General features: G+C 42.7%; 1 protein-coding gene across 3 annotated transcripts in view; it reads right to left on the bottom strand.

The window, feature by feature from the left end:
* The window catches only part of ADCY8 (adenylate cyclase 8), a 184,593-nt gene that overhangs the window by 110,411 nt on the left and 46,329 nt on the right, over window positions 1-27,853 (bottom strand). For all 3 annotated transcript variants that reach the window (XM_084621340.1, XM_084621341.1, XM_084621342.1), the window contains exon 2: window positions 19,070-19,219. In XM_084621340.1, coding sequence (XP_084477466.1) covers window positions 19,070-19,219 — 150 coding nt within the window. The remainder of the gene's footprint in view (window positions 1-19,069; window positions 19,220-27,853) is intronic.

Genomic DNA, 27,853 nt, shown 5'->3' with positions numbered 1-27,853 from the left:
CCCACCCACCTGCCCGATATCTGTGAACTCAAGATCATAGATTAGAGGTGAGACTCTAGCTTGTAGGGAAAACAACTTCACACTTGCAGTCTTTATTTTAAGACGCTTTTTGCCAGGACCAAACTTGCTTGAAGGAGGTAGTTAATGAATATCACAATGTAGGCTTAGTTATCTTAAGCCTCTAGGTTAATAGAATAAGAAACCTTAACCTTTTCAAAGTGCATTTGCTCATTTTACATTTTAGAAACAAGAAAATGTAATCATTGTATGAAAGAAAAAGTAATTATTTTCAGAATAGCTTTAATTTTCAAAAAACCTTTATGGAAAAATCAACTCTCATTATAGTTAGGGACTCTGAACTGAAATTATGAAAGGTTTCAGAGGGGAAGCCATGTTAGTCTGTATCCACAAAAAGAAAAGGAGTACTTGTGGCACTTTAGAGACTAACAAATTTGAGCATAAGCTTTCGTGAACTACAGCTCACTTCACGAAAGCTTATGCTCAAATAAATTTGTTAGTCTCTAAGGTGCCACAAGTCCTCCTTTTCTTTGAACTGAAATTCTTACACTCTTACCTCATCTAAAATAGATGGGCTCTTTGTCGCACTTCTTTACAATACTCTATGAAGACAATAGTAGGTGATGCATGGGATACAGAAGGAAAAGCAATATCTTATATGTTCTGGTTTGTGAGTTTACAAGGTTGTCTATTAGTTTTTATTACTTGCTGCTGCAATGTGAGATTAAAAGACATATCAGCTTGCCTTTATTTTGGATTCAGCTAGTTACCAATTCCAGTTATTCAGTACTTGGCTGCTTATGGCACTTAGAAATTTGGTATACTCCAAGAAAAACACAGGGCAGTGCTGAAACCTCTAGTTATATTTTTTTTTTGTTTGGGTACTTGATTTGAGAATCTTTTGAAATGTGGCAATTTGTGGCCTTTTCCAAAGCAACTGGGGTTTATAGAAGTTTATGCGCAGTAGCCTTAATACTGTGTATAGTTAATAAAAAGGCACCAGAGAAAATGTTTATTGTTTCAAGGTGAGAAGAGACACACAGTTTCTCCCACCATTGGGGGAACATGTTATTTGATATTTTCCTAGGTAATGGAGTAGAGAATGGCATGAAGTAGTAAACACAGGACATAATGGAGGAGAGCATGGCTCACGGCTGCTTTTTAAGAGTACCGTTTGATCTCATTGTCGCCTCCTTGTTTGACAGGGGATAAAAAGGAATGGCTGATAACTGCAAATAGCTAGTATAATATTGTGAAATCCTGACGGCTTTGGTGATTAACATTATATCCTAAGTGTTGCTGTAATTCAAAGGTAACTTTCAGTTTGGTCATTTGGTTATGCACCAATATAGCTTGCAAAGTTTATTTATCAAGGTGCCCTCTTTGGAGCTGGAGCTCCCTGTAAGGCAGAAGGCTCCCTCTGGGGATGGAAGCTTGTGTTTTTATACCTTAAGAGTGATACTTTGATCTGTGAACACTAACTTTGTCATGTAGCATGCTGGTAAACAAAGTGCACTGACCATTGTTGCTGAAGGACATTTTTGTTGAGGTAACTGTAAATACTGTTGTGTTTTGTTTTTCCCCATAAGGTCCAGCCACTAGAGGGTGACACAGAGACACAGCATAGGCTACACAATAATATACATCTCTAGCCGGTCTTGTTGGGGTGAAAGTTGATGTGTATTTTAGATACTGTCCAAAATTGTTATACTCCATTGGCAACAGTGTATTGCAAGGGAAATTTTAAATAATTTTTAAGTAATGCTCATGTGTTTCTACCCACCCTCATAATACATTCTGGTGTGATAATTTGTTGGATGATTTTAGAGGATAAAAACAACTAGGAAGAAAAAGTACTTATGTGACAACACAGGCAAGTCCTCAATATAAATACTATACTATCTTCTGGCTTATCACCCACTGGGCACTATAGCCTTGCCTTAATAAAATTTGATGTATACAACAAAAAATAGAATCCCACTCAAAAAGCAGATCTATAAAGGCTTCAAAAATCTGCAGCACTTAAAATTCCTCTTCTTGTACAGATAATTAGGATAAACAAATGTTTCTAGTCCTGCTTTTAATTTTATTTGGATGTGAATGGAGTTCCCTGTTACAAAGTCAATCCATATTCCAGACTAAAAGACCATAATGGTTCCTTCTGGCTTTAACATCTATGAATCTATCTCTCACAACACTCCTTGACCTTTCTACGATTGCTTTGATCCTGTTGCTGTTAAATGCTCTTATAATTATTCTACATTGCTGGTATTCTTCATTCGTTTAGATCCCCCTCCCCATTTTGTTATTTTCTTGTTGTTTAAAAAATTACCAAGCATCTTGGATAATAAGTATGTTCCTTAAATAATAACAAATAATAAGAAAATAACAAGAAAAGTGGCAGAAATAAAGATTGAGTGTCATTTCTTTTGCAGCCTAATATCACAGAATCATAGAATATAGAAATGGAAAAGACCCCAAAGGTTATATCCTACCATCTCCCTGCCAAAGCAGGAATACTCCCTATTGTTTATTTATATGTGTTTTGTCCAATCTTAAATGTCACAAGCAACAAGGCTTCCAACATTTCCCATGAGAGGCTTTTCCATGGATTAACAGATTTCACTATCAGAAAATGTTCATGTATTTCATAGAGTTTAAGTCTGGAAGGGACATATAATCTAATCTGACCTCCTGTACATCACAGACCATTACATTTCACCCAGTTATCCCTATGTGGAGGCTGAGCACATGAGCAAGACTCACCAGCTAAGCATCTAGGATTCCCTGTACCACCTCAAAGCACTGATCCAACATATCCGGTGTCCTATCTCATAAATTCATAGAGCTTAAGGCCAGAAGGGACCATTAGATTAACTAATCTGATAATAAACCTGCTTAGACGTTGTAATCAAGTCACATCTCAAACCAAACTTCTCTTTCTGATATGCTAAATTGATTGCACTCTTAGTCTCTCACCATTTGAATAATTTTTGTGGCTCTTTTCTGCACCCTCTCCAGTCTCCAGCTGTCCTATTTTAAATGTACTGTCTTAATTTCATCCTATTATTTAACTTTCACTGATGGCATGCAAGAGCCTATGGTGCTAATGAAAAATGTTTGCCAACCCTTCTGCCATCTCTGCTATTTGACTAATTCTACTGACACTGAATACTTCTTGATATTCAGCCCAGACATATAATTTCTAGATTGCTGGTCTGACTCCTGAGGGCATGTGGACATTACCTCAGCTCTCTCTGCCCCCAGCATTCTTAGCTGATGAAGCAGCGACAAGGTCTCAGACCAGTCTACAATGCGATATTAACAGCACTAGGTGCCAAGTTATTCTAAGCAACACCAATACTAGACTTTTACTATTTAGCTTTCATTGTTTTAGAACAACCACCATTGGGTCAAACCAACACCCCAAGCAGCCTTAGGCCAATATTTTAAAAAGCGACAAGTGATTTTGGCTGCCCCAGATTTTAAGTACACACTTTACGCACCTTCTTTTGTGGCTGCTGATGCTGTTCAATATCACCTGGAGAATAAAGTCATTCCTGTTGGACTAGCAAAAAAGGCATTATTTTACTGCTTTGGAAACATAAACATAGCAAATGAGACTGCTGTAACTATCACAGCATTACTCTTCTCTCTGTCCTGAGGAAAGTTTTTGCCTATGTCCTGTTGGGTCAAAACACTGATATCTTAAGGAGCAACAGAAGACCACAACAAGCTGGCTTCACTCCCAGCCATGCCACAATGTGCCACCTTATTCAGAAGGTACAAGAATTCAAGTGTCACATTCACACTGCATTCATGGATATGAAGGCCGAGTTTGACTCTCTTGACAGGGAATCGCTTTGGCTGATCAGTGACCTTCACCTTCTGGAAAAGTCTTCAGGCAGCCAACTCAGGTGTATTTAGAGTTTGCAAAAGGTACTTGAATGATGACTGTGGAGCCTGGGATCCTCTATTTAACCATAGCCAGTAGAAATGCAGACTGCCTGGACAAAGTGTCTCATCTCTGTTGAGCTGTGAGAACATTTCCATTTCTGTGCCCTTTCCATCCTTGACCTCTCTACTGCAACTAGTCATTCTCAGCAGTGATAGTCTTGTATTTAGTTATTATTATTTTTAATTAAATACCTGTGTATTTGGCAGTGAACTGAGATGACCAAAGTCAAAGGCCACCAAACACCCATCAGACAGTAATAAGTCCGGCTCACTATTGACCTGTGCTAGGTTTGAACAAGTGTTTGAGAGGTGACAACATATATATTATAATAAACAACTCTGAAACTATTTATAGTGTGAGAATTATGTCTTCTTGCTCACCAACAGAACTCAGATAGGGAAGCTTCTTTTCACTGAAGCCCTAACCGGACTATTGATTTTACAAATTGCAGTTCATTTGCACTGGTTGTACACTAGTATCACTCTACTGACCTCAGTGGAGTTACTCCTCATCTACAATGGGCATGAGAGGTGTCAGGTCCTTTAACTACTGATTTGCAGTCCTTTTCTTAAATCTTTGCTTGAAGGAAGGAGCTATGGGTGCTGCTTTGAGGATGGACTAGACATAATCAGAAAGGGCAAACGCTGCAGACGAGCAGAGCCAGGAGAAACAGGATCTGAAATCTTATGGCAAAAGTATTCCCTTGGTCACTGCAAGTGGAAGCGTTAGACATTTCTGGGGTAGAGGACAGGAAGAGGGGAACATCAGCTCTGTGACATGTTCCTAGGTTTCTAGAGAAGCTTCAGTACATGTGAACATCAAGGTTTTGGTTTCATGAGTCAGGAGGGAGCAGGGCTAGGGCTAGGACTAGGGCGAAGAGAGTCACCCCCTATGGCACAAGTGTACAAGACTTGCGAAGCACAATATAACACTGGCCCAGTCCGCCAGTTAAGTTGTTGGCCTATCCACTGAGTGATTCTCCTTAGCCTCAAAGTGGAAACTTGAATGCAGCAGCCACAAAGGACATTATGCGATCATGGCTCCTAAGGGAAATGTGCCACTGTAAGAGAAAGGCCTGGGGAACTGTGCAGAGGCATTAGGCTGTCCTAACTGGGTGTCTGAAGTTCTACAGATTTGGAGGGCTGAAACGCCCTGCCCATTCCCACTTGAGCTGGGTGACATTTTTCACACTAAAGTTCGTCAGCAAAAAAATGCAGATTGCGCAACACAAGAAACATTTTGTGAATTTGTGTCAATTTCACTGAATTGTTTCAGTGGTAACTGTAAGGTTACCAAAGTGGTAAACTGTAAGGTGGAAAAATTTGCATAAAATTATTCAAGATAGTTAAGCCCAAAGCAGACTGTGAAGAGTTACAACGGGATCTCACAAAACTGGGTGACTGAGCAACAAAATGGCAGATGAAATTTAATGTTGATAAATGCAAAGTAATGCACACTGGAAAACATAAATGCCAACTACATATACAAAATGATTGGGTCTAAATTAATTGTTACCGCTCAAGAAAAAGATCTTGGACTCATTTTGGATAGTTCTCTGAAAACATCTGCTTATTATGCAGCGACAGTCAAAAAAGCTAACAAAATGTTAGGAACCATTAAGAAAGGAATAGGTAACAAGACAGTAAATATCATAATGTTAGTATATAAATCCAAGGTACGTCCACACCTTGAGTACGGTGAGCAGTTCTGATCATCCCACCTCAAAAAACATATATTAGAATTGGAATAGGTACAGACAAGGGCAACAAAATGATTAAGGGTATGGAGTAGCTTCCATATGATGAAAGATTAAAAACGCTGGGGCTGTTCAGTTTGGAAAAAGATGAGTAAGGGGGGATATGACAGAGGTCTATACGCTCATGAATAGTGAGGAGAAAGTGAATAGGGAAGTGTTATTTACCCCTTCACACAACACAAGAACCAAGGGTCATGCAATGAAATTAATAGGCAGCAGGTTTAAAACAAAAAGGAAGTACTTTTTCACACAACACACAGTCCACCTGTGGAACTTATTGCCAGGAGATTTTGTGGAGATCAAACTATAACAGGGTTCCAAAATAATTAGATAAGTTCCTGGAGGATAGGTCCATCAATGACTTTTAGCCAAGATGATCAGAGATGCAACCCCATGCTCTGTGTGTCCCTAGGAGTCTGTTTGCCAAAAGCTGGGAGTGGACGGCATGGGATGGATCACTCAATGATTGCCTTTTCTGTTCTTTCCCTGTGAAGTATCTGGCATTGGTTACTGTCAGAAGACAGGATACTGGGCTAGATGGACCATTGTTCTGACCCTGTATGGCTGTTATGTTCTTATATTCTAATGACTGCAAGAAAACTCTGGCAGCTTAAGCTTAAGAAGTTTCCTGAAATTCCTTCATAGAGAAATAACTGGTCTTATATTTCTATTTAATAATAAACAAACCCGGATCAAAGGCTTACTACAGAGCAACTTTATAAGGGGGTTAACATTCACCCTTTAAAACAAGTCCCAAATAACTGTGATTGGAATTTTTATTTATGGTACTTTCTAGACCATTTCTGCATTGAAATATGAAGTCTCTGAATATTTTTTCACCAATCTGAACTTTATCCTCATACCAGTTTAGAGGGATTTTTATATTCTTAGTCTCCATATTAAAAAAAGAGATGATTTTAGACCATATAACCTTCTTAAAATATCCTTTCCAATCTCAACCCAATCTGCTCTTATTTTAAAAGTTGTAAATACTGACTGTTGATTAAAAACTAGAGCTGTAAGAGCTTGATAAAACCTGCATGACATGTAAGCTTCTTTAAAAACAAAATTTCAGATCTCATCAGCCTCCAGAGAGCTTTATTACAGCAAATGGAAAAAAAAATGAGATGGCGACTGCTGAAGGGAAGCAAGAAAAAATACTCCTGAAACTGGAGATGTAAGGGAAATAAATGGAAAGCAGAAAGAAGGAACTTGCTTCTTAATCATGGTGTCAGCTTTCCATCGAATCCTGGATCCCTTTCCCAGCCCAGACTAAGCAAAACAAGGTAGACATTCAGATCTCCACATGGATAGGCAATGTGCCACTGCTGTGTGTAACTAGCACACTGTTTAGTTTCTATATTGGTACATGGTTAACAATCCAACAGGAAAAGAGAGATCTGGGGCGAGGGGAGGTTACAGATGGTTGTTCCATTGAGACAACAGATGGTGGGAGAGCATGTGGGGGACAAACTGTTAGCACTAATCCTTTGATATTTCTAACCCTCCTCTAGCCCTGGACAAGGTTTCTTTACCAGCACAGTATCAGTAGGTATCGTAGAATATCAGGGTTGGAAGGGACCTCAAGAGGTCATCTAGTCCAAACCACCTGCTCAAAGCAGGACCAATCCCCAACTAAATCATCCCAGCCAGGGCTTTGTCAAGCCTGACCTTAAAAACCTCAAAAGGAAGGAGATTCCACCACCTCCCTAGGTAACCCATTCCAGTGCTTCACCACCCTCCTAGTGAAAACATTTTTCCTAATATCCAACCTAAACCTCCCCCACTGCAACTTGAGACCATTACTCCTCGTTCTGTCATCTGCTACCACTGAGAACAGTCTAGATCCATCCTCTTTGAAACCCCCTTTCAGGTAGTTGAAAGCAGCTATCAAATCCCCCCTCATTCTTCTCTTCTGCAGACTAAACAATCCCAGTTCCCTCAGCCTCTCCTCATAAGTCATGTGTTCCAGTCCCCTAATCATTTTTGTTGCCCTCCACTGGACGCTTTCCAATTGTTCCACATCCTTCTTGTAGTGTGGGGCCCAAAACTGGACACAGTACTCCAGATGAGGCCTCACCAATGTCTAATAGAGGGGAATGATCACATCCCTCAATCTTCTGGAAATGCCCCTACTTATACAGCCCAAAATGCTGTTAGCCTTTTTGGCAACAATGGCACACTGTTGACTCATATCCAGCTTCTTGTCCAGTGTAACCCCTAGGTCATTTTCTGCAGAACTGATACCTAGCCATTCGGTCCATAGTCTGTAGCGGTGCATGGGATTCTTCTGTCCTAAGTGCAGGACTCTGCACTTGTCTTTGTTGAACCTCATCAGATTTCTTTTGGCCCAATTCTCCAATTTGTCTAGTGCCCTCTGTATCCTATCTCTACCCTCCAGCGTATCTACCTCTCCTCCCAGTTTAGTGTCATCTGCAAACTTGCTGAGGGTGCAATCCACACCATCCTCCAGATCATTAATGAAGGTATTGAACAAAACCAGCCCCAGAACCGACCCTTGGGGCACTCCACTAGACACCGGTTGCCAACTACACTGGAGCCATTGATCACTATCCATTAAGCCCAACGATCTAGCCAGCTTTCTATTCAGCTTATAGTCCATCCAGCCCATAATTTAACTTGCTGCCAAGAATACTGTGGGGGACTGTATCAAAAGCTTTGCTAAAGTCAAGGAATAACATGTCCACTTCTTTCCCCTCATCCACAGAGCCAGTTATCTTGTCATAGAAGGCAATTAGATTAGTCAGGCATGACTTGCCCTTGTTGAATCCATGCTGACTGTTCCTGATCACTTTCCTCTCCTCAGAGTGCTTCACAATTGAGTCCTGGAGGACCTGCTCCATGATTTTAGGTAGATAAGTAGAAGATTTGGACAGCCTAGCAAAACTCCACTTACCCTGGGCAAGTAGTGTTTTGGGTGGGTGAGTGAAAGAAATACAGAGGAAACAAAGTGGTGAAGTAGTAGAAGTAAAATGGTATCTTTTCAATTGAACTGTACTTGAAATTGTAGAATTCATAGGAATTTGTCCTCTCTTCCCTGAAAAGGGAGCCCCTCTTCACAAGCTGGCAGATTTCCAGGGATAGCCCTACTGGTTGTAACCCCTGGTACACTTGGCCCCAGCTTCCACTGGAGCCACATGACCAGGCACTCTTATTGGTCACAGCCTCCCCAGGCACCCTAACAGCCTCCCCAGAACAGATAGAAGACCAGCAGGCTGCTGAGTAATTGGCATGGTGTAGTCAATAGAGTCTAGAGTGTTAGGCCTGGGCAAGACCTGCACCAGAGGCTGTGAACCAAAGTCAAGCAATGTATTAAAGCAAATGCCTGTAAGTGCAGTGTCCAGTACATGAACTTGGCAGAGATTCTGCTAACACTGCCAAAATACACTGAATATGGAAACACATTCCAGCAGGCTAGCACAAGAACAACCCAAACTAGCACAAGATAGGATGGTTTGACAGAAGTGATAAATAGGGACATTTTGTCCGAATCATCAGGAGAAAGGTACGGGGGGAGCGGGGGGGGGAACGAACATGTCACAAAACACATAAGTTGTTTGTCTCAGTCTACAACTGTTGGGGTACCTCGCCTCAACTCTTTATCTGGCTTAAGGGGCAGTGGAAAGTCCCACCACTGACAGGGCTGGTCAGTTGTCACGGGCATACATGTATTAGTGTCTCTGTAGAAGCTACAGGGTGCTATTACCATACTTTATTGGCAATAAACCTGGCTGAGCACCTTCATCACTGAACGGAGGCTGTGATCTTTCTGGGCAGTTCTATCAAGGTCTGTTGAATCAGCTACCTGTGCAGAGCTGGGACAGCATGCAGAGAGGACACACTCATGCCACAGTTGATGACACGTGGGACCAGAGTAGGCAGTGTGTATTTCCCAGGTGCACCTTGACCAACTGCTTCTTCCTTTGACCCATTCAGTCTCCCCCAACTCCCCCATCATGCGCTCAAATGCCATTGAGGTCTTTATGTAGTCCGGAGCAGTGGAGTAGAAGGTCTGTGGAGGTGACTGAAGCACTCCCTTTTGCTTGCGTGAACTACATCCATACCCAGAAGACCCCCGCCCCCTGTGGGTACATCGCAGGACAATAATGCAAGCATAGAAAAGGGCTGCTTTCTAGAAGTCTGGCTGATGTGATGGAGGGAGATTGTCTTCCCAGAAAACAAAGAAGCTAACAACAAAAGGTCTGTCTCCCTGCTGCCTTACTCCCTTTTTCTGCTGGGGTGGCTCCATGGGAACTGGCAGAACACAGTGGTGAATTACGACCCAAAGCATTTTTTCCTTTCTTTTTCTTCTTCAGGTTTCTAGACCTGATGAATTTTTCTGACTGAGTCTAAGCCAAATATCATCAGTCCCTGCACAGCAGTAATTGTGTAGCCCTGTGGGTGGTTATCTTGGCACTGGGTAGGGGAGTTTACATTTTATAAATCATTCAGAACCTGCTGCAGTGAGGAGAGTAACAAATACTTACCATGAGAGTAAACATACATATCCAAGTGACACATTACGGGTTAAGCTGGTCATCTCAAACAAGTGCCCATATAGAGTCCTTACGCCACAAGACACCATCAAGCATTGTGCATGCGTCACACATTTCAGAGAAAAATATATTAGAGAGGTTTTTTAATCTTTTTATTGGCACACTTCTTCATGAGCCTGATCCAAAGCCCATTAACGTCAACAGGATTCTTTCCAGTGAATCTGTTGGATTTTGGATCAGGTCCCATATCTCTCCACCAAGAAAGGCAGGCTTACTTAATAAAATGAGTCTAACTATATGGACCTTGGGTGGAGAAGAAAACTTTAATACACTGTAGAGACCTGGAAAGCTTAACTAAAATAGCTTTTCTATGCATAATAATGTTGTAATTTTGAGGTTTTATTTTGAGAGCTGTGCCTTGTTTGGAAGAAGGAAGTCTCCCTTTCTATGGTGTCTATTTCCAGACTTGAGTCATGAGAGTTTGCACTAGTGCAGTTTTCAGACGCAATTTTTTTTTTTGGATGGGGGGTGGAGAAGGGTACAATTCTCTGGGAGATTTGTTTATCTTTAAATGAAGATATTTAAAGATTGATTTATCCAACCAGTTTCCAGTGGAGATCAATTACCGGATAAAGAGCAGGTAAGGAAGACAAGAGAGTATCATTAATGCAATAATCATATGGACATTACCCCAGTGTCTGTATGTGTATTATATGGCTCATTTGCAAGTTAGGAACAGTGGATAAATAAAGAACAAATTCCATTTTCATCTCAGTGAAGCTTTCTGCTCTGTCCTGATAGCAAGTATACAAAAAACTTTAGCACTAAGGCAAACTGTATATCTGGGTTATAATTATTTTTGAAAAACGTGTAGCATATATTCCAGAAAATTAGTCCCACATTTCATTTTCATTGCCTTGCCCTAATGAAAGAAGGATTGCCCACTCTGTCTTTGAGGTAATACCAAGTACGAAAGAAAAAATACACTATATCGGTCTTTAAATATTCTGTTCACAAGGTTGGTGAAGCACTGGCTGTAAGTCTTTTTGTAATGCTCCACGTAACATACTGGGCCCAATACTCACCTTGTGTAAATCAGTAAAGTCAATGGAGCTATGATGGCTTACAGCAGCTGACAAACTGGCTGACAAGATATGCTTTGTTTTAACTTTAGCATTTTTGTTGCCTGAAACATCCATAGTTTTCAGGCCCAGGTGGGTGAGTGTGTTCCACCATTCCATAGATGAATTAACATACTGGCCAGTGTCATCAACCTGCTACATACAATTGCCTTCACAACAGTGGTACAAGCAAACCAGTACGGTCAGGTTCGCTGTACCATTAAGACATTTATTGCCGGTGTGCCGTACAGGAAAGCCACATTCTGTATCGCTGAACACCGTAGGGATCTCCTGGGAACTGCAGTGGCGAAAGAAGAGGAATGTGGGGCTGCCAGGTGGCCCCATGCTGGCAGCTCCACCTCCTGTCTAGGGTCTGTACAGCCCTGCCGGAGGACAGGACTGGAGGTGGGACTAGGTGTGGTACAGCCGCACCGGAGGAGCTGTTGGCTCCACTCCTTTCGGCGCTGCAATTCTCAGGAGAGCCCAGCAGTTCAGAAATCGGTATCCACTGAAATTGGTATCCAGCACAGAGGGTAGACAGCCCCCACCCAAGTAACATGGGATGGAGGCCCTGGGCTGGGAGGAGTCACACGGGAGGCCTCATGCCCCCCCCTTTGTGTCCCTCCCATAAGTCACCTAGGCGTACCAGTAAGAGTTAAAATCTACTTGCACCATTGCTTCACAACAAGGTGTCTCAGCTGTGTTACCCCCACTAGCCCACTTTTGTTTTTTCCACAAATAGGAATACTTGGGAGTCTTCATTTGTGAGGTTTCACTTTCTCAATCTGGCTTTCAAAGGTTCTAGATCTTAACCAAAACCAAGTTGCAAACTCAGATTTGATTTCTACGTGAAAACAGGAAAAGTATAGCCATAGCCTCTTCTTTGGATTTCACTGTCACACGTTGACCAGGTTTCTTGTGGTTTTATCAAACAGATAGAAACAAGGCCAAGGAAGTGTGCTACTGACTTATCACAATATCACTCACACCTAATGGTGGCAAAAATTCTCCCTCCTTAGTTCTACTGTCATCCACATGTTTGGTATAGGGTAGTGTTTCCCAAACTTGGGATTGCGCTTGTTCAGAGAAAGCCCCTGGCGGGCCCGGCCGGTTTGTTTACCTGCTGTGTCCGCAGGTTCGGCTGATCGTGACTCCCACTGGCTGCGGTTCACTGTGCCTGGCCAATGGGGGGCTGCGGGAAGTGGCGCGGGCCAAGGGATGTGCTGGCCGCTGCCTCCTGTGACCCCCGATTGGCCGGGCATAGCAAACCGCAGCCAGTGGGAGCCACGATCGGCCGAACCTGTGGACGCGGCAGGTAAACAAACCAGCTGCGCCCGCCAGGGGCTTTCCCTGAACAAGTGGTGTCCCAAGTTTGGGAAACACTGGTATAGGGTAAGGGCCAGATTCTTAACATTATTTAGGTGCTGCTAGATGCCCAAGGGGATTTTCAAAAGCACCTAGATGCCCAATTCCCAATGAGAGTAAGGCACCTAGGCCTTTTTGAAACAACCAGTGGGGCCACTGGACAATAAAGATGCTAAAGGAGCACTCAGTGAAGACAAGGCCTTTATGGAGAAGCTAGATGAATTCTTTGAATCTGACTCCATGGCTGATTATGTGAGTGAGATTTACACACCTAAGCCATTCTTTTCAGGTAACAAATCTGAGGAACTCTCAGAGATTGAGGTGTCAGTACAGAAGGTTTTTGAAGAAACTGATAAATTAAACAATAGCAAATCACCAAGCCTGTTGGTACTCACCCATTCTGAAGGGATGCAACTATGAAATTGCAGCACTATTAACTGTGGTATGTAAACTATTGCTTAAAATCTGCCTCTGTACCAGATGACAGGAGGATAGCTAATGCAATGCCAATTTTTTAAAACAGTCTCCAGAAGCAATCCTGGCAATTACAGGCTGGTAAGCCTAACTTCAGTACCAGGAAAATTGGTTGAAACTATAGTAAAGAATAAAATTGTCAGACACAGATGAACATGATTTGTTTGGGAAGATCAACATGGATTTTGTAAAGGGAAATCATGACACACTGATCAGAATTCTTTGAAGGGGTCAACAAACATGTGGACAAGGGTGATCCAGTGGATACAGTGTACTTGAACTTCCAGAAAGCCTTTGACAAGGTCCCTCAACAAAGGTTTTTAGGCAAAACAAGTAGTTATGATATCAGAGAGATCCACGAGAGGACATTCCCTAATTGGTAAAAAGACATGAAACAAAGAATAGGAATAAATGGTCAGGGTTCACAGGGGAGAGGGGTAAACAGCAGGTTCTGCAAGAGTCTGTAATGGGACCAGAGATGTTCAAAATATTCATTAATGATCTGAAAAAAGGGGTAAACAGTGAGGTGACAAAGTCTGCAGATACAAAATTTCTCAAGACAGTTCAATCCAAAGAAGACTGAAGAGTTACAACTGGATCTCAAAACTGGGTGACTGGGCAACAAAATGGCAGTTGTAATTCAATGTTGATAATTGCCAAATTATGCACACTGGAAAACAATCCCAAGTATACATACAAAATGAGGTCTAAATTAGCTGTTACCACTCAAAAAAGATCTTGGACTCATTGTGGACAGTTCTCTGAAAACATCTGCTCAATGTGTGGTGACAGTCAAAAAAGATAACAGAATGTTAGGAACCATTAGGAAAGGGATAGATAATAAGATTGCAAATATCATAAAGTCACTACATAATCTATGGCACACACACACCCCCACCCCTTGATAACTGCATTGAGTTCTGGTTATCCTACCTCCAAAAAGATATATTAGAATTGGAAAGGGTACAGAAGGGCAATAAAAATTATTAGGGGTATGAAACAGCTTTCACATGATGAAAGATTAAAAAGACTGGGACTATTCATCTTGGAAAAGAGATGACTAAGGGGAGATATGATAGAGGTCTATAAAATCATGGTGTGGAGAAAGTGAATAAAGAAGTGTTATTTACCCCTTTACATAACACAAGAACCAGGGATCACCCGATGGAATTAATAGGCAGCTGGTTTAAAAAAACAAACAAACAAACAGGAAGTATTTCCCACACACAGTGTCAACCTGTGGAACTTGTTGCCACAAGATGCTGAGAAGTCCAAAAGTATAACTGGGTTAAAAAAAACAACAACAGAACTTAAGTTCATCGAGGATAGCTCTGTCAATGGCTAGTAGCCAAGATGGTCAGGGATGCAACCCCATGCATTGGGTGTCCCTACGCCACTGACTGCCAGATGCTGGAACTGGACAATAGGGGATGCATCACTCAGTTGCCCTCTTCTGTTCATACCCTCTGAAGCACCTGGCATTAGCCACTATCAGAAGACCGGATACTGGGCTAGATGGACCATTGGTCAACCAAGTACGGCCATTTTTATGTTCTTATTGCAAATTTTACCTGACGTATCAGTGAAAGTCAATGGGATTTAGGCTCCTACATACTTAAGTCCCTTTTGAAAATTTACCCATAATCCTATATATAAAACTGTTACCCACCATAAAATTCTGCATTTCCATAGTTATTTGCTTTCTTCACAGTAGGTGAATTTATCACAATGCATCTAGAATTTATGTTAACGTATCTAGCTATGAGCAATGGATCAGTGGAGTTACTCCAAGTATACACCCATGTACCTGAGAATAGAATTTGGCCAATATGGTGCCCAGCTGAGAAAACCAATGATAACAATAAAAAAAAGCGAGGGACCCACATTATAATGAAAAATACCAATGACAAGGAGAACAAGAGTTGCTGTAGAATAACAAGAATTACATAATATGCAGCAGATGCTACCACATTAACTGTCCAATTTCAGCTCAGAGCTGCATGGAAAAAATTGAATCACCTCCCCACCCCCCCCAAAAACAAAAACCACACATGGGGAGGGAGGGGAAAAGCATCATTCTGATAGTGTCACCTTGAATTTGCACTGCATTCCATAAGAACCAGCTATGATTAGCAAAGGCAAAAGAAATAAGCAAAACTGTTTTTGCTGGGGAAAGTGTCATGATTTCTATGTGGAATTTATCTAGACTTACATACTGCCAAGTCCTGCATTCCTCCATTAAAATATGAGTGCAATATTTGTATTCTAATAGATCTGCAGGTGCTTATTGGAGGATCAATGCAAAATCCCCCAAACACCACCAAAACATTTAACGGCTTTATGCAGTCTATACCGTGCTGGCCAATGTTGTTTCACCATTTCCTTGTACTCTCCCATCTGTTATGTGTTGTCTTAAACTTAGATTGTTAGCTCTCTGGGGCATGCACCTGTCTTCTTCTTCTGTAATTATACAGTACCTAGTACAATGAGGTCCTGGTCTATGACTATGTAATACAAACAACGACCACGTGTTTGTGGGATCAGCCCCTTAATCTCTGTGTGGTAAATATGCACTATAATCCCCATTTTACAGATGGGGAAAACAAAGAGAAAGATAGATGTGCCCAAGGCCATGCAGCAAGTCAATATCAGAATCAAGATTAGAACTCAAAATTTACGAGCAGTCAGCCCCTTGTTCAAACCTCTAGATCATGCCGCTTTTTGTGAATAGAACATGAGCTTCTCTACTGCATTCCCATGCAGTTGGCCCCAGCATCACCCGCTGCATTTTGCCTATAGGAAGGAGGAGGGGCGAGAGGCAGCCAGAGTGTACTGTATTCTGGCAATGTCAAGCTACTTTAAGGTTCCTTCCGGGGCCATTGCCACTTGGAGTAGTATCCAGCAGCGCCTAGGCTGCTCTAACTTACCTGGGACCAGTACAGATCAATCCATGGAATCAAGGAGCTACCGTGAGATGCCTGTGTTGCCCAGCTGATAACACAGAAGAGAATCTGATCCACAATGTACTGTGTATCTACTGAACATGAAATCTGTTTGATAATGACATTTTCATTCTGAATCAGGGTGGCTTTATGTTCCTCAAAGAAGAGTTTACACCATGGTGTGGGGAGTGGTTAGACAGACTTTTTAAATGAGGGAGGGAATTTGGTGGCAAAGAATTGAACGGAAGGGAGCAGAATTTCAAGTAAAAATATCTCCCTTTTAATCATCCCATTCACGCCAATGAAAGGGAACCCTAGGGTTACAGGAAACCAGAAGAGTGTTGTATGTTATACATATCTTTAAAGCGTGGCTATCTTTAACCAGTTTACGTGAATGGGGAGAAATAAAACCAAACGCAGAATAAGCAGGGCTTATGGCCTCAGTAAGTCAAGAGTTTTCTATGCTAATGAGAGATTCCTTGGATAATTCTGATTAAAGCTAAAGTAGAGAACATACTGATATGGTAAATTATGGCAGTTATTTTTTGTTACATATTTAGCACAGTTCTTTGCTTCACCTCTGTACACATCCCGGCCTTCAAATGACCTTAAATTCTCAGAAATCAAAGAAATAAGCATGTATCTAGAGGGCAGGGCTGAGCAAAAGGCAGAATTTCCATCCCACAGGAAGTTCCAGTATTTCCACATTTGTGTTTATCCTAGTTTGAGACAAAAAGCTGAAATTTCAACGTTTTTCATAGAACAAAATATTCCAAAAGATTTGATTCAGAAATATTGAAATTTGTTTTGACAATTTCAGTCAAAACATTGACATTCTTGAAATCAAAATGTTTGTTTAGTTTTTAACCTGACCATGCATATTTTGTTTTGAGAAACCTCAACATTAAATTGCATTTCCCAGGTGTGGAGGAGTGCCTCCTAAGAGGAGTTGTTCACCACTCACCTCCATGGGCCAGGCTTCCTGGACAAACTACATTTCCCATCATGCACCATCAGTCATGTGACTCCAATGATGTAACAAGCTTGGTCAGACTTGAATCTGAGTTGCATCTGATGAAGTGAGCTGTAGCTCATGAAAGCTTATGCTCAAGTAAATTTGTTAGGCTAAGGTGCCACAAGTCCTCCTTTTCTTTTTGCGGATACAGACCAACACGGCTGCTACTCTGAAACCTGTCATTATGAGCGATGTAGTCCTGCAGGGAGTCTAAGCCATAGGAGAGAATGGGGACCTGAACTACAGTTCCCTTGAGACAATATGCCATGATGGGAAATGCAGTTTGATATTAACTGATTTGAAACATTTTGGGTCAGTTCAACAAAACAAAATATTCTGATCTGTGTCTGACCTCAAATTTGTTTAATTTTCCCAATTGAAAAATCAAAAAAATTAAGCAAAATTGAAATTTTCCAACAGAAAATTTTGATTTTAAATTCCCCAAAAGAGTATGGTGACCACCCATCCACAGTCCTGCAATGCAGAGTTCAAGTCCTGATCTTGGGTTGAATGTTTCTGGAACAGTATTTGTTTTGGGTTCCCTGTGGTGCCACTCCACACCTGCCCAAGGCTCAGGGGTAGTACCAGTCTCTTCCTGGCTTAGCCCTTAGCCCGCCCCCCACCACAAGGTTCTGCCCCTGCCTCTTGTTCCTCCCTGATGCCCCACCCCCTGGCCAGGCTAGAAGGTGGAGCTAGGCAGTAGTAAGAGCCACCCAGGGAGCCTGGGCCACTGTGGGGATCCCCAAACCCTCCACCTACCCTGGGCGGCGGACCTGGGTGGTGGGGACATGAGCCAGGGGCTGCTCTTAAGCACCTGGCCGCCTGCCCAGAGCAGGTGAAGAGTCCAGGTCACCCCACAGTAGCCCAGGCTCCCTGGGCAGCTCTTACCATGGCCCGCCTTTGGCTTCCAGCCTGGCCGGGCGGCGGGGCCTCAGGGGAAGGAGGATCAGTGGGTGGGGATCCTGCATGTATCCCGCTTTTGCAGTTTCAAAGGCTGGTCTCCTTATGCTGAGGGGGGTACCTGTGGCAGGGTTACTCACTGGAGGTGGGGGGCAGTATTGTTCCCTGTCTCAGTGGCAGGGTGACTGGTGCAAGCCATCAGTCAGTGCCTCCCTGTGGTACCCTGTCCCCATCCACAGAGCTGGGAGCTGGGCCTGGATGAGCAGGATCCCACAGCACTGGATGCAGGGGCATGGACCAATCAGGAAGCAGACCAATTCGGGCATCTTTCTGATCTGCAATGTCTTCTCTGCAAAAATATGAGACATTTCCTGTTATTTGAAAAACCTGCCTGGACAGAGGACAGAGCCTCAAAAAAGTAGTAATGGCTGGGAAAACCCAGATGTATGGTAACCCTAGGCAGGATAGTGCAGAGATAAATGTCAAGAACATTACACAACTTCTGGATCTCTCAATGTAAGTTTGGCAAAAAGAGAAGGAAATAAGGAGAAAACCATTTACATATATAATAAAATTAGGCTAATTTAATTAGTGAATTAAGTGGCAACACAATTTATATGTTGAATGCATACTGGTCCTAAAACTAGTTTAAATGGCAATGCAGCACAATGGCATTGATTTAGCATTTGGTGGGTGCAAAGCGAGTTTAACGTATACACCCAGGAGGCAGAGTGAGGGTGTATACAGGAGAATGAACTACTGCATGAGAAGGGTGTCAGAGTAGGCTCCTCTGCACAAATGAGGCAAGGAAGAGATTTCCTGATGAAAGCCTTTGAGATGTTATGTGAGCAAAATACAACAAACGATAGAGCATGACCCTCACTTAACCAGTATAAATCCATTCACATCAGTGAGGTTACAAGTGTGTAAGTAAGAGGAGGCTCTGGTCCTAGTGATGTATCAGCTCCAATTTATATGACAGCAGCAGCATTTCTCTGGATACCTGTCTCTGGTTTTCCGTCTCTAGCCTCAGTCTTGCTTCTACACATCTTCTGGTCTCTAAGAAGGCTTGGCGCTGAGCTCTATCTGATAGGTAGCTGATGAAGATTCCCGCTGTATTCATACACATAAACAACACTGCCGGAGCCGCTATCTGAAACAGACAAGAAAAACAGGACTTTGATCAGACAACTGAGGCAGAAATATCCATTTAAAAAGGGAAAAGACTGCTTAAAAGTCATGTAGGCTGGAAAACTAAACAGTTAAGAAAGTTAGTAGAAAAAAAGTCTTGGATCTTAAAGGTGTCAAACATATGAAGCACTCTGCCTGCAGGAGGAAATATGCAATATTTGTGGGGGCATTAAACTCTGGTTGAACCACAAATGATGTTTCCAAGAGCTGACTCACAAAGCCCTAGTCAAGCATAGTTACAAACACAATTAAGAATTTTTCCATAGTCCCATCTGTAAAAGCAGCATTGTGATACGCTTCATGTTTTGTGTGAGAAGTGAGCCACATAAAAAAGAACCACAAAAGGGCAGATTATCCATTTAATTTTGAATTGTTGTTACTGTATTAGTATTATTGACACTCGAAACAACCTCATTATCAGCTGACAACGAACCGGCACGCATATTTCTGAACGAAAAACCCAACACAAACCCAAGGCATAAACAAATACTTGCAGCATGGCTGTGGTATAAACAGAGGTCTTACTTCATCCCTACCACCTTAAAAGGTTAAGGAAACAATTCTCCTCTCCTGTAACTGCAAACTACACTCTGTGCTAGGGGAAGGGGCATCCCAGCTTCTTCCTCTTCTCCCCTCCATAAAGTTTATTTTAGCTTGGGGCATGCCTGGAGTCGCACCTCAGCTACTGTGAATTTGCAGGGCTCAACTGTCTTTAAATGAGCTATGCTGATTTACACTAACTGGGGATTTTGCCCTGTGAGCACAATTTACAAGGTCACTCTAATTCTGCTTGTTGTCTCACTTTCCCCCAGACCTTCACAAACTAAACTTCTGGGTCTGGTACTACTCAATAGTTTCATTAATGACTTGGATAATGGAGAGCAGAGTATGCTTATAAAATTTGAGCATGACACCAAGATGGGAGGGATTCTGAACACTTTGAAGGACAGGATTAGAATTTGAAACTACCTTGAAAAAAAAAATGGAGATTTGGTCTGAAATCCACACGATGAAATTCAATAAAGAAAACTGCAAAATACTTCACTTAGGGCTAGTCTACACTGGCAACGCTAAAGCACTGTTGCTCTCAGCGCTCTAAAAAAACCCACCTCGATATGCCTGGGAACCACAATACACTGGCACCATACAGTGCTGAAACTTGCTGCGCTCAGGGGAGTGTTTTTTCACCCCCCTGAGCGAGAAAGTTGCAGCGCGGTAAATTGCCAGTGTAGACACGCCCTTAGGAGGAAAAGAAAAATCAAGTGCACAGCTACAAAATGTGGAATAATTGGGTAGGCAGTGATACTGCTGAAAAAGGATCTGGGGGGGCACAGTGGATAACAACTTAAATATAAATCAACCACGTGCTGCAGTTGAGAAAAGGTGATTATCTCTGGGGTATATTAACAGGAATGTTGTACGTAAGAACAGCAGGTAATTGTCACATTCTCCTCAGCACTGGTGAGACCTGAGAAGGAATACTATGTCCAGTTTTAGAAGCCGCACCTTAAGGAAGATGAACAAATTGGAGAGAGTCCAGAGGAGAGCAACACAAAAGGATAAAAAAAGTTTAGAAAACATGACCTATGAGGGATGGATAAAAAAACTGGGCATGTTTAGTCTTGAAAAAAAGACGGGGGCAGAGCGGGAGACCTGATAATGGTCTTCAAATATGTTAAGGGCTATTATAAAGGGGATGGTGACCAGTTGTTCTCAGTGTCCACTGGATTCAGGACAAGTAGTAATGGGCTTAATCTGCAGCAAGGGAGATTTAGGTTAGAAAGTTTTTCCTAATATCTATCTATAAAGATACTTAAGCAATGGACTACACTTCCAGACTACACTACAGTTCTGCGGAAAAGGACCTAGGGGTGACAGTGGATGAGAAGCTGGATATGAGTCAGCAGTGTGCCCTTGTTGCCAAGAAGGCCAATGGCATTTTGGGATGTATAAGTAGGGGCATAGCGAGCAGATCGAGGGACGTGATCGTTCCCCTCTATTCGACATTGGTGAGGCCTCATCTGGAGTACTGTGTCCAGTTTTGGGCCCCACACTTCAAGAAGGATGTGGATAAATTGGAGAGAGTCCAGCGAAGGGCAACAAAAATGATTAGGGGACTGGAACACATGAGTTATGAGGAGAGGCTGAGGGAGCTGGGATTGTTTAGCCTGCAGAAGAGAAGAATGAGGGGGGATTTGATAGCTGCTTTCAACTACCTGAAAGGGGGTTCCAAAGAGGATGGCTTTAGACTGTTCTCAATGGTAGCAGATGACAGAACGAGGAGTAATGGTCTCAAGTTGCAGTGGGGGAGGTTTAGATTGGATATTAGGAAAAACTTTTTCACTAAGAGGGTGGTGAAACACTGGAATGTGTTACCTAGGGAGGTGGTAGAATCTCCTTCCTTAGAGGTTTTTAAGGTCAGGCTTGACAAAGCCCTGGCTGGGATGATTTAACTGGGAATTGGTCCTGCTTTGAGCAGGGGGTTGGACTAGATGACCTTCTGGGGTCCCTTCCAACCCTGATATTCTATGATTCTATGATTCCAAGGGAGGTTGTAGAGATTTTTAAGAACAAGTTAGATAAACACTTGTCAGGATGGTCTAGGTTTACTTGGTCCTTCCTCAGCACAGGGGGCTGGACTAGTTACCTCTTGAGGTCCCGTCAAGCTCGACATATCTATGATTCTATAATCCCCTGATGGTAACCTAGGCAGGCCTATGTTTTTCACTCACCCGTAACAGGTGCCTGTGTTTTTGTCTAGTTTACCGAAGTAACTCCCCCCTTTTCTTGAGAGTGTCCCCTTTAAACTGCTAAAGTCCTTTAATCCTCTAGTTCCCATATATATTCCCATTTTGACACTCTTAACGTCTGTCAGTTGGTTGAGGAAAAGTGTTCATCCTGAGCCATTCCTTTACCCTCCTCTTTGGTTTTCCTTATAGCCCCCTATTGAACTAAACCAATGGATCCATACTGGAGAGAGATGTTTGTAGAAGATTTTAATTTAGAGATGCTTCCTCAGTACTGGAGTACTGTCATGGATGGATATAAACTACGCAGGAAGGACAGGCAGGGCAGAAAAGGTGGGGGAGTTGCATTGTATGTAAGAGACCAGTAGGACTGCTCAGAGCTCCGCTGTGAAACTGCAGAAAAACCTGGAGAGTCTCTGGATAAGTTTAGAAGTGTGAGCATCAAGGGTGATGTCATGGTGGGAGTCTGCTATAGACCGCCGGACCAGGGGGATGAGGTGGACGAGGTTTTCTTCCGGCAACTAACAGAAGTTACTAGATCACAGGCCCTGGTTCTCATGGGAGACTTCAATCACCCTGATATCTGCTGGGAGAGCAATACAGCAGTGCACAGACAATCTAGGAAGTTTTTGGAAAGTGTAGGGGACAATTTCCTGGTGCAAGTGCTGGAGGAACCAACTAGGGGCAGAGCTCTTCTTGACCTACTGCTCACAAACTGGGAAGAATCAGTAAGGGAAGCAAAAGTGGAGGGGAACCTGGGAGGCAGTGACCATGAGATGGTCCAGTACAGGATCCTGACACAAGGAAGAAAGGAGAGCAGCAGCATACGGACCCTGGACTTCAGAAAAGCAGACTTTGACAACCTCAGGGAACTGATGGGCAGGATCCCCTGGGAGAACAACATGAGGGGGAAAGGAGTCCAGGAGAGCTGGCTGTATTTTAAAGAATCCTTATTGAGGTTACAGGGACAAACCATCCCGATGTGTAGAAAGAATAGTAAATACGGCAGGCGACCAGCTTGGCTTAAACTGTGAAATCCTTGCTGATCTTAAACACAAAAAAGAAGCTTACAAGAAGTGGAAGATTGGACAAATGACCAGGGAGGAGTATAAAAATATTGCTCAGGCATGCAGGAGTGAAATCAGGAAGGCCAAATCACACCTGGAGGTGCAGCTAGCAAGAGATGTTTAGAGTAACAAGAAGGGTTTCTTCAGGTATTTTAGCAACAAGAAGAAAGTCAAGGAAAGTGTGGGCCCCTTACTGAATGAGGGAGGCAACCTAGTGACAGAGGATATGGAAAAAGCTAATGTATTCAATGCTTTTTTTGCCTCTGTCTTCACGAACAAGGGCAGCTCCCAGACTACTGCACTGGGCAGCACAGCATGGGGAGGAGGTAACCAGCCCTCTGTGAGGAAAGAAGTGGTTAGGGACTATTTAGAAAAGCTGGACGAGCACAAGTCCATGGGGCTGGATGCGCTGCATCTGAGAGTGCTAAAGGAGTTAGCGGATGTGATTGCAGAACCATTGGCCATTATCTTTGAAAACTCATGGCGATCGGGGGAGGTCCTGGACAACTGGAAAAAGGCTAATGTAGGGCCCCCAACTTTAAAAAAGGAAGGAGGAGGATCTGGGGAACTACAGGCCAGTCAGCCTCACCTCAGTCCCTGGAAAAATCATGGAGCAGATCCTCAAGGAATCAATTCTGAAGCACTAGAGAAGAAAGTGATCAGGAACAGTCAGCATGGATTCACCAAGGGCAAGTCATGCCTGACTAAGCTAATTGCCTTCTATGATGAGATAACTGGCTCTGTGGATGAGGGAAAAAGCAGTGGATGTGTTATTACTGGACTTTAGCAAAGCTTTTGACACTGTCTCCCACAGTATTCTTGGCAGCAAGTTAAAGTAGTATGGGCTGGATGGACGGACTATAAGGTGGATAGAAAGCTGGCTAGATTGTTGGGCTCAATGTGTAGTTGGCAGCTGGTATCAAGTGGAGGACCCCAAGTGTCGGTCCTGGGGCTGGTTTTGTTCAATACCTTCATTAATGATCTGGAGGATGGTGTGGATTGCACCCTCAGCAAGTTTGCAGATGACACTAAACTGGGAGGGGCGGTAGATACGCTGGAGGGTAGGGATAGGATACAGAGGGACCTAGACAAATTGGAGGATTGGGCCAAAAGAAATCTGATGAGGTTCAACAGAGACAAGTGCAGAGTCCTGCACTTAGGACAGAAGAATCCCATACACCGCTACAGACTATGGACCGAATGGCTAGGCATCAGTTCTGCAGAAAACGACCTAGGGGTTACACTGGACAAGAAGCTGGATATGAGTCAAGAGTGTGCCCTTGTTGCCAAGAAGGCCAATGGCATTTTGGGATGTATAAGTAGGGGCATTGTCCTTTGATCTGCTGGCGTGATCGTTCCCCCTCTATTAGACATTGGTGAGGCCTCATCTGGAGTACTGTGTCCAGTTTTGAGCCCCAGACTACAAGTATGTGGAACAATTGGAAAACGTCCAGCGGAGGGCAACAAAAATGATTAGGGGACTGGAACACACGACTTATGAGGAGAGGCTGAGGGAACTGGGATTGTTTAGTCTGCAGAAGAGAAGAATGAGGGGGGATTTGATAGCTGCTTTCAACTACCTGAAAGTGGGTTCCAAAGAGGATGGATCTAGACTGTTCTCAGTGGTAGCAGATGACAGAACGAGGAGTAATGGTCTCAAGTTGCAGTGGGGGAGGTTTAGGTTGGATATTAGGAAAAAAACTTTCACCAGGAGGGTGGTGAAGCACTGGAATGCGTTACCTAGGGAGGTGGTGGAATCTCCTTCCTTTTGAGGTTTTTAAGGTCAGGCTTGACAAAGCCCTGGCTGGGATGATTTAGTTGGGAATTGGTCCTGCTTTGAGCAGGGGGTTGGACTAGATGACCTCAGGAGGTCCCTTCCAACCCTGATTTCTATGATTCTAAGGGACAGTATTGTGATCATAGGATTTTGAAGATGTGCTCTGGAGGCCGGGGTTGGGAACACCACATGGCTGGGTGCAGAAGCTCACTACAGAAGCTCTCCAGTTTGTTTTAGTAAAGTTGTGTTCCTTTCTCATTCACTGGTTATTTAATGAACCCAAAGATCATTTCCTGGTATCAGAAGTGCTGAATGAGAAGGAAACCGCAGTCATTTTGAAGTTAACTCCTATGTTTGCAACTAAAAACAAAGACAAAGGGAAGCACCAGAGAACCATGTGGAGCATCAGGCATGGAGGCTTTTGCATGTATTTGGTGAGCACAGTAGTAGCTTGACTAGCTTAAGAAAGCAGGGTGGGGAAGCCAAAAATTGATGTGTTGCAACCTCCTTCCTGTCTGCAGTTGTCAGGCAATGGTGCAGAGAACTGTAATAAATTCAGAGATTTGAATTATATTTAACTGTCATAGGGGCAGAGGAGAAAAATGATAAAGTGAAATCATGTATCTTTTTGCATGTTGCTGAGGAGAAAGCATTCAATATTTATAACAAGTTTAAGTTTGAAGAAGGTGGAAGCATGAAGTAAAGTAAAATACCGACTGACTAAATTTGAGGAACATTGCATGCCAAAAAGGAATGAAACCTTTGAGAGAGAAACATTTTTACATCCATGATAACACCAAAGACAACACTGATAACACCATAGAGCAATGTGTCACAGAATTAAGAAAACTCAGTAGAGCCTGTGACTTTAGTGAGCTGACAGTCTCTGGTCAGAGATAGAATCATTTGTGGCATTAAAGACAACGTGTTGAGAGAAACAGCTCCGTGAAGGAGACTTAACTTTAGAAAAAGCTCTCCAGATATGCAGGGCAGTAGAAACTGTGAAAGCACAAGCCAAAGAACTAAATTCACCAGAAAGGGTGAATCCATGTTCTAAGTACAAAAGAATATAGCCAGAATAGGTCAAATCAAAGAGTGGAACCAATCACTATGAAAACCACTGTGAGGGGGAAGACTGGGTACAGATGGATCACAGCATGGCCCCAAACAGTGTGTTTCCTTTGGGAAACTGTCATAAATGTGGGGAAAATAATCATTTTGCAAAATGCTGTAGATACCAAATGCAGAAAAGTCAAGTGCATACAGCTCCACAAAGGCCTTATGAGAAGGTCAGCACTGACTTCTTTACCTGGCAATCAAAGGATTATTTAATAGTCACAGATTATGATTCTCTGTATCCATAAATTTACACACTGCACAGTACTAATAGTAAGTCAGTGATAGCTGGCATGAAGGGAATCTTCTCTAGATGTGGCATTCCAGATGAAGTCTTTAGCGATAATGTGCCACAATTTTCCATTGTGGATTTTAGGCAATTTGCCATAGACTGGGATTTTCATCACAAAACATCAAATCCAAATTATCCCCAATCAAAAGGTCTTGTGGAAAGGTCTAGATGGACAGTAAAGAATCTTATGAAAAGACTTGACAGTGGGGTGATTTGTATAAAAAACATTACTGGTTCACTGAAGTACACTCCAGACAATGGCTTTTCTCCAGCTCAGCTGTAATGGGAAGAAGGATCAGATCTAATTTACCAATTACTGATAACTTGCTGAAATCTCATAACAATGAAACCATATGGAAAAAGAAAGAAAATCTGAAGTGGAAGCAGAATTATTTTGGCAAAGGGCCCGTGGTCTCCCATCTCTTAACCCAGGTGATGGGGTGTGCCTTTGTAATCACACCTCTAATACACAGGGTCAAAGAGTACTGTTAAAGAACAGCTGCATCCAAGATTTTATATAATCCAGACAGACCAGGGAAGACACATTTCAATGTAATCAAAGGGATTTACGAGTAATCCCAGAAAGTTCCAACACATGGACAGTAGATGTGGACTCCAGCATTTCCTATCTGACTGATCCTTTATTGTCAATGCATAAAGGAGAAACTATCAACGAACAAGAGAGCAACTCACACTCTAATGAAAGAGTAATACTGAGAAGATCAGGTTTCAGAGTAGCAGCCGTGTTAGTCTGTATCCGTAAAAAGAAAAGGAGGACTTGTGGTACCTTAGAGACTAACAAATCTATTAGAGCATAAGCTTTTGTGAGCTACAGCTCACTTCATCAGATGCGTACAGTGGAAAATATAGTGGGGAGATTTTATATTCACAGAGAACATGAAACAATGGGTGTTACAGACTGTAACAAGAGTGATCAGGAAAGGTGAATTATTACCAGCAGGAGAGCTTGTGGGGGGCGAGAGCCTTTTGTAGTGATAATCAAGGTGAGCCATTTCCAGCACTTTACAAGAACAGTAGGAGGGGAAATAGTTTTACTTCGTATAATGACCCGTCCACTCCCAGTCTTTATTCAAGCTTAAGTTAATTGTATCCAATTTGCAAATTAATTCCAATTCAGCAGCCTCTCCTTGGAGTCTGTTTTTGAAGTTTTTTTGTTGAAGAATTGCCACTTTTAGGTCTGTAATCGAGTGACCAAAGAGACTGAAGTGTTCTCCGACTGGTTTTTGAAGGTTATAATTCTTGACGTCTGATTTGTGTCTATTTATTCTTTTACGTAGAGACTGTCCAGTTTGACCAATGTACATGGCAGAGGGGCATTGCTGGCACATGATGGCATATATCACATTGGTAGATGCGCAGGTGAATGAGCCTCTGATAGTGTGGCTGATCAGTGCGGGAGATTAAACATCCTGAAAGACTCAGATGTGCTAATGTGCCTGGAGAAGGGGTAAGTGGGGAAAGTGAGTGTATCGCTCTACAGTGATATGATAGTAACCTCTCCTCTCAAGGTAGTTGATGGGTTTCTGGAAAGTTACTACATGGGTTGAGAATTTAATGCATGTGTTATGAGAGCTGT

The sequence above is a fragment of the Lepidochelys olivacea genome, assembly GCF_965140295.1.
Source record: "Lepidochelys olivacea isolate rLepOli2 genome assembly, chromosome: 2".
In the NCBI taxonomy this organism is placed as follows: domain Eukaryota; kingdom Metazoa; phylum Chordata; order Testudines; family Cheloniidae; genus Lepidochelys; species Lepidochelys olivacea.
This window is presented reverse-complemented; position numbering and strand designations above follow the sequence as displayed.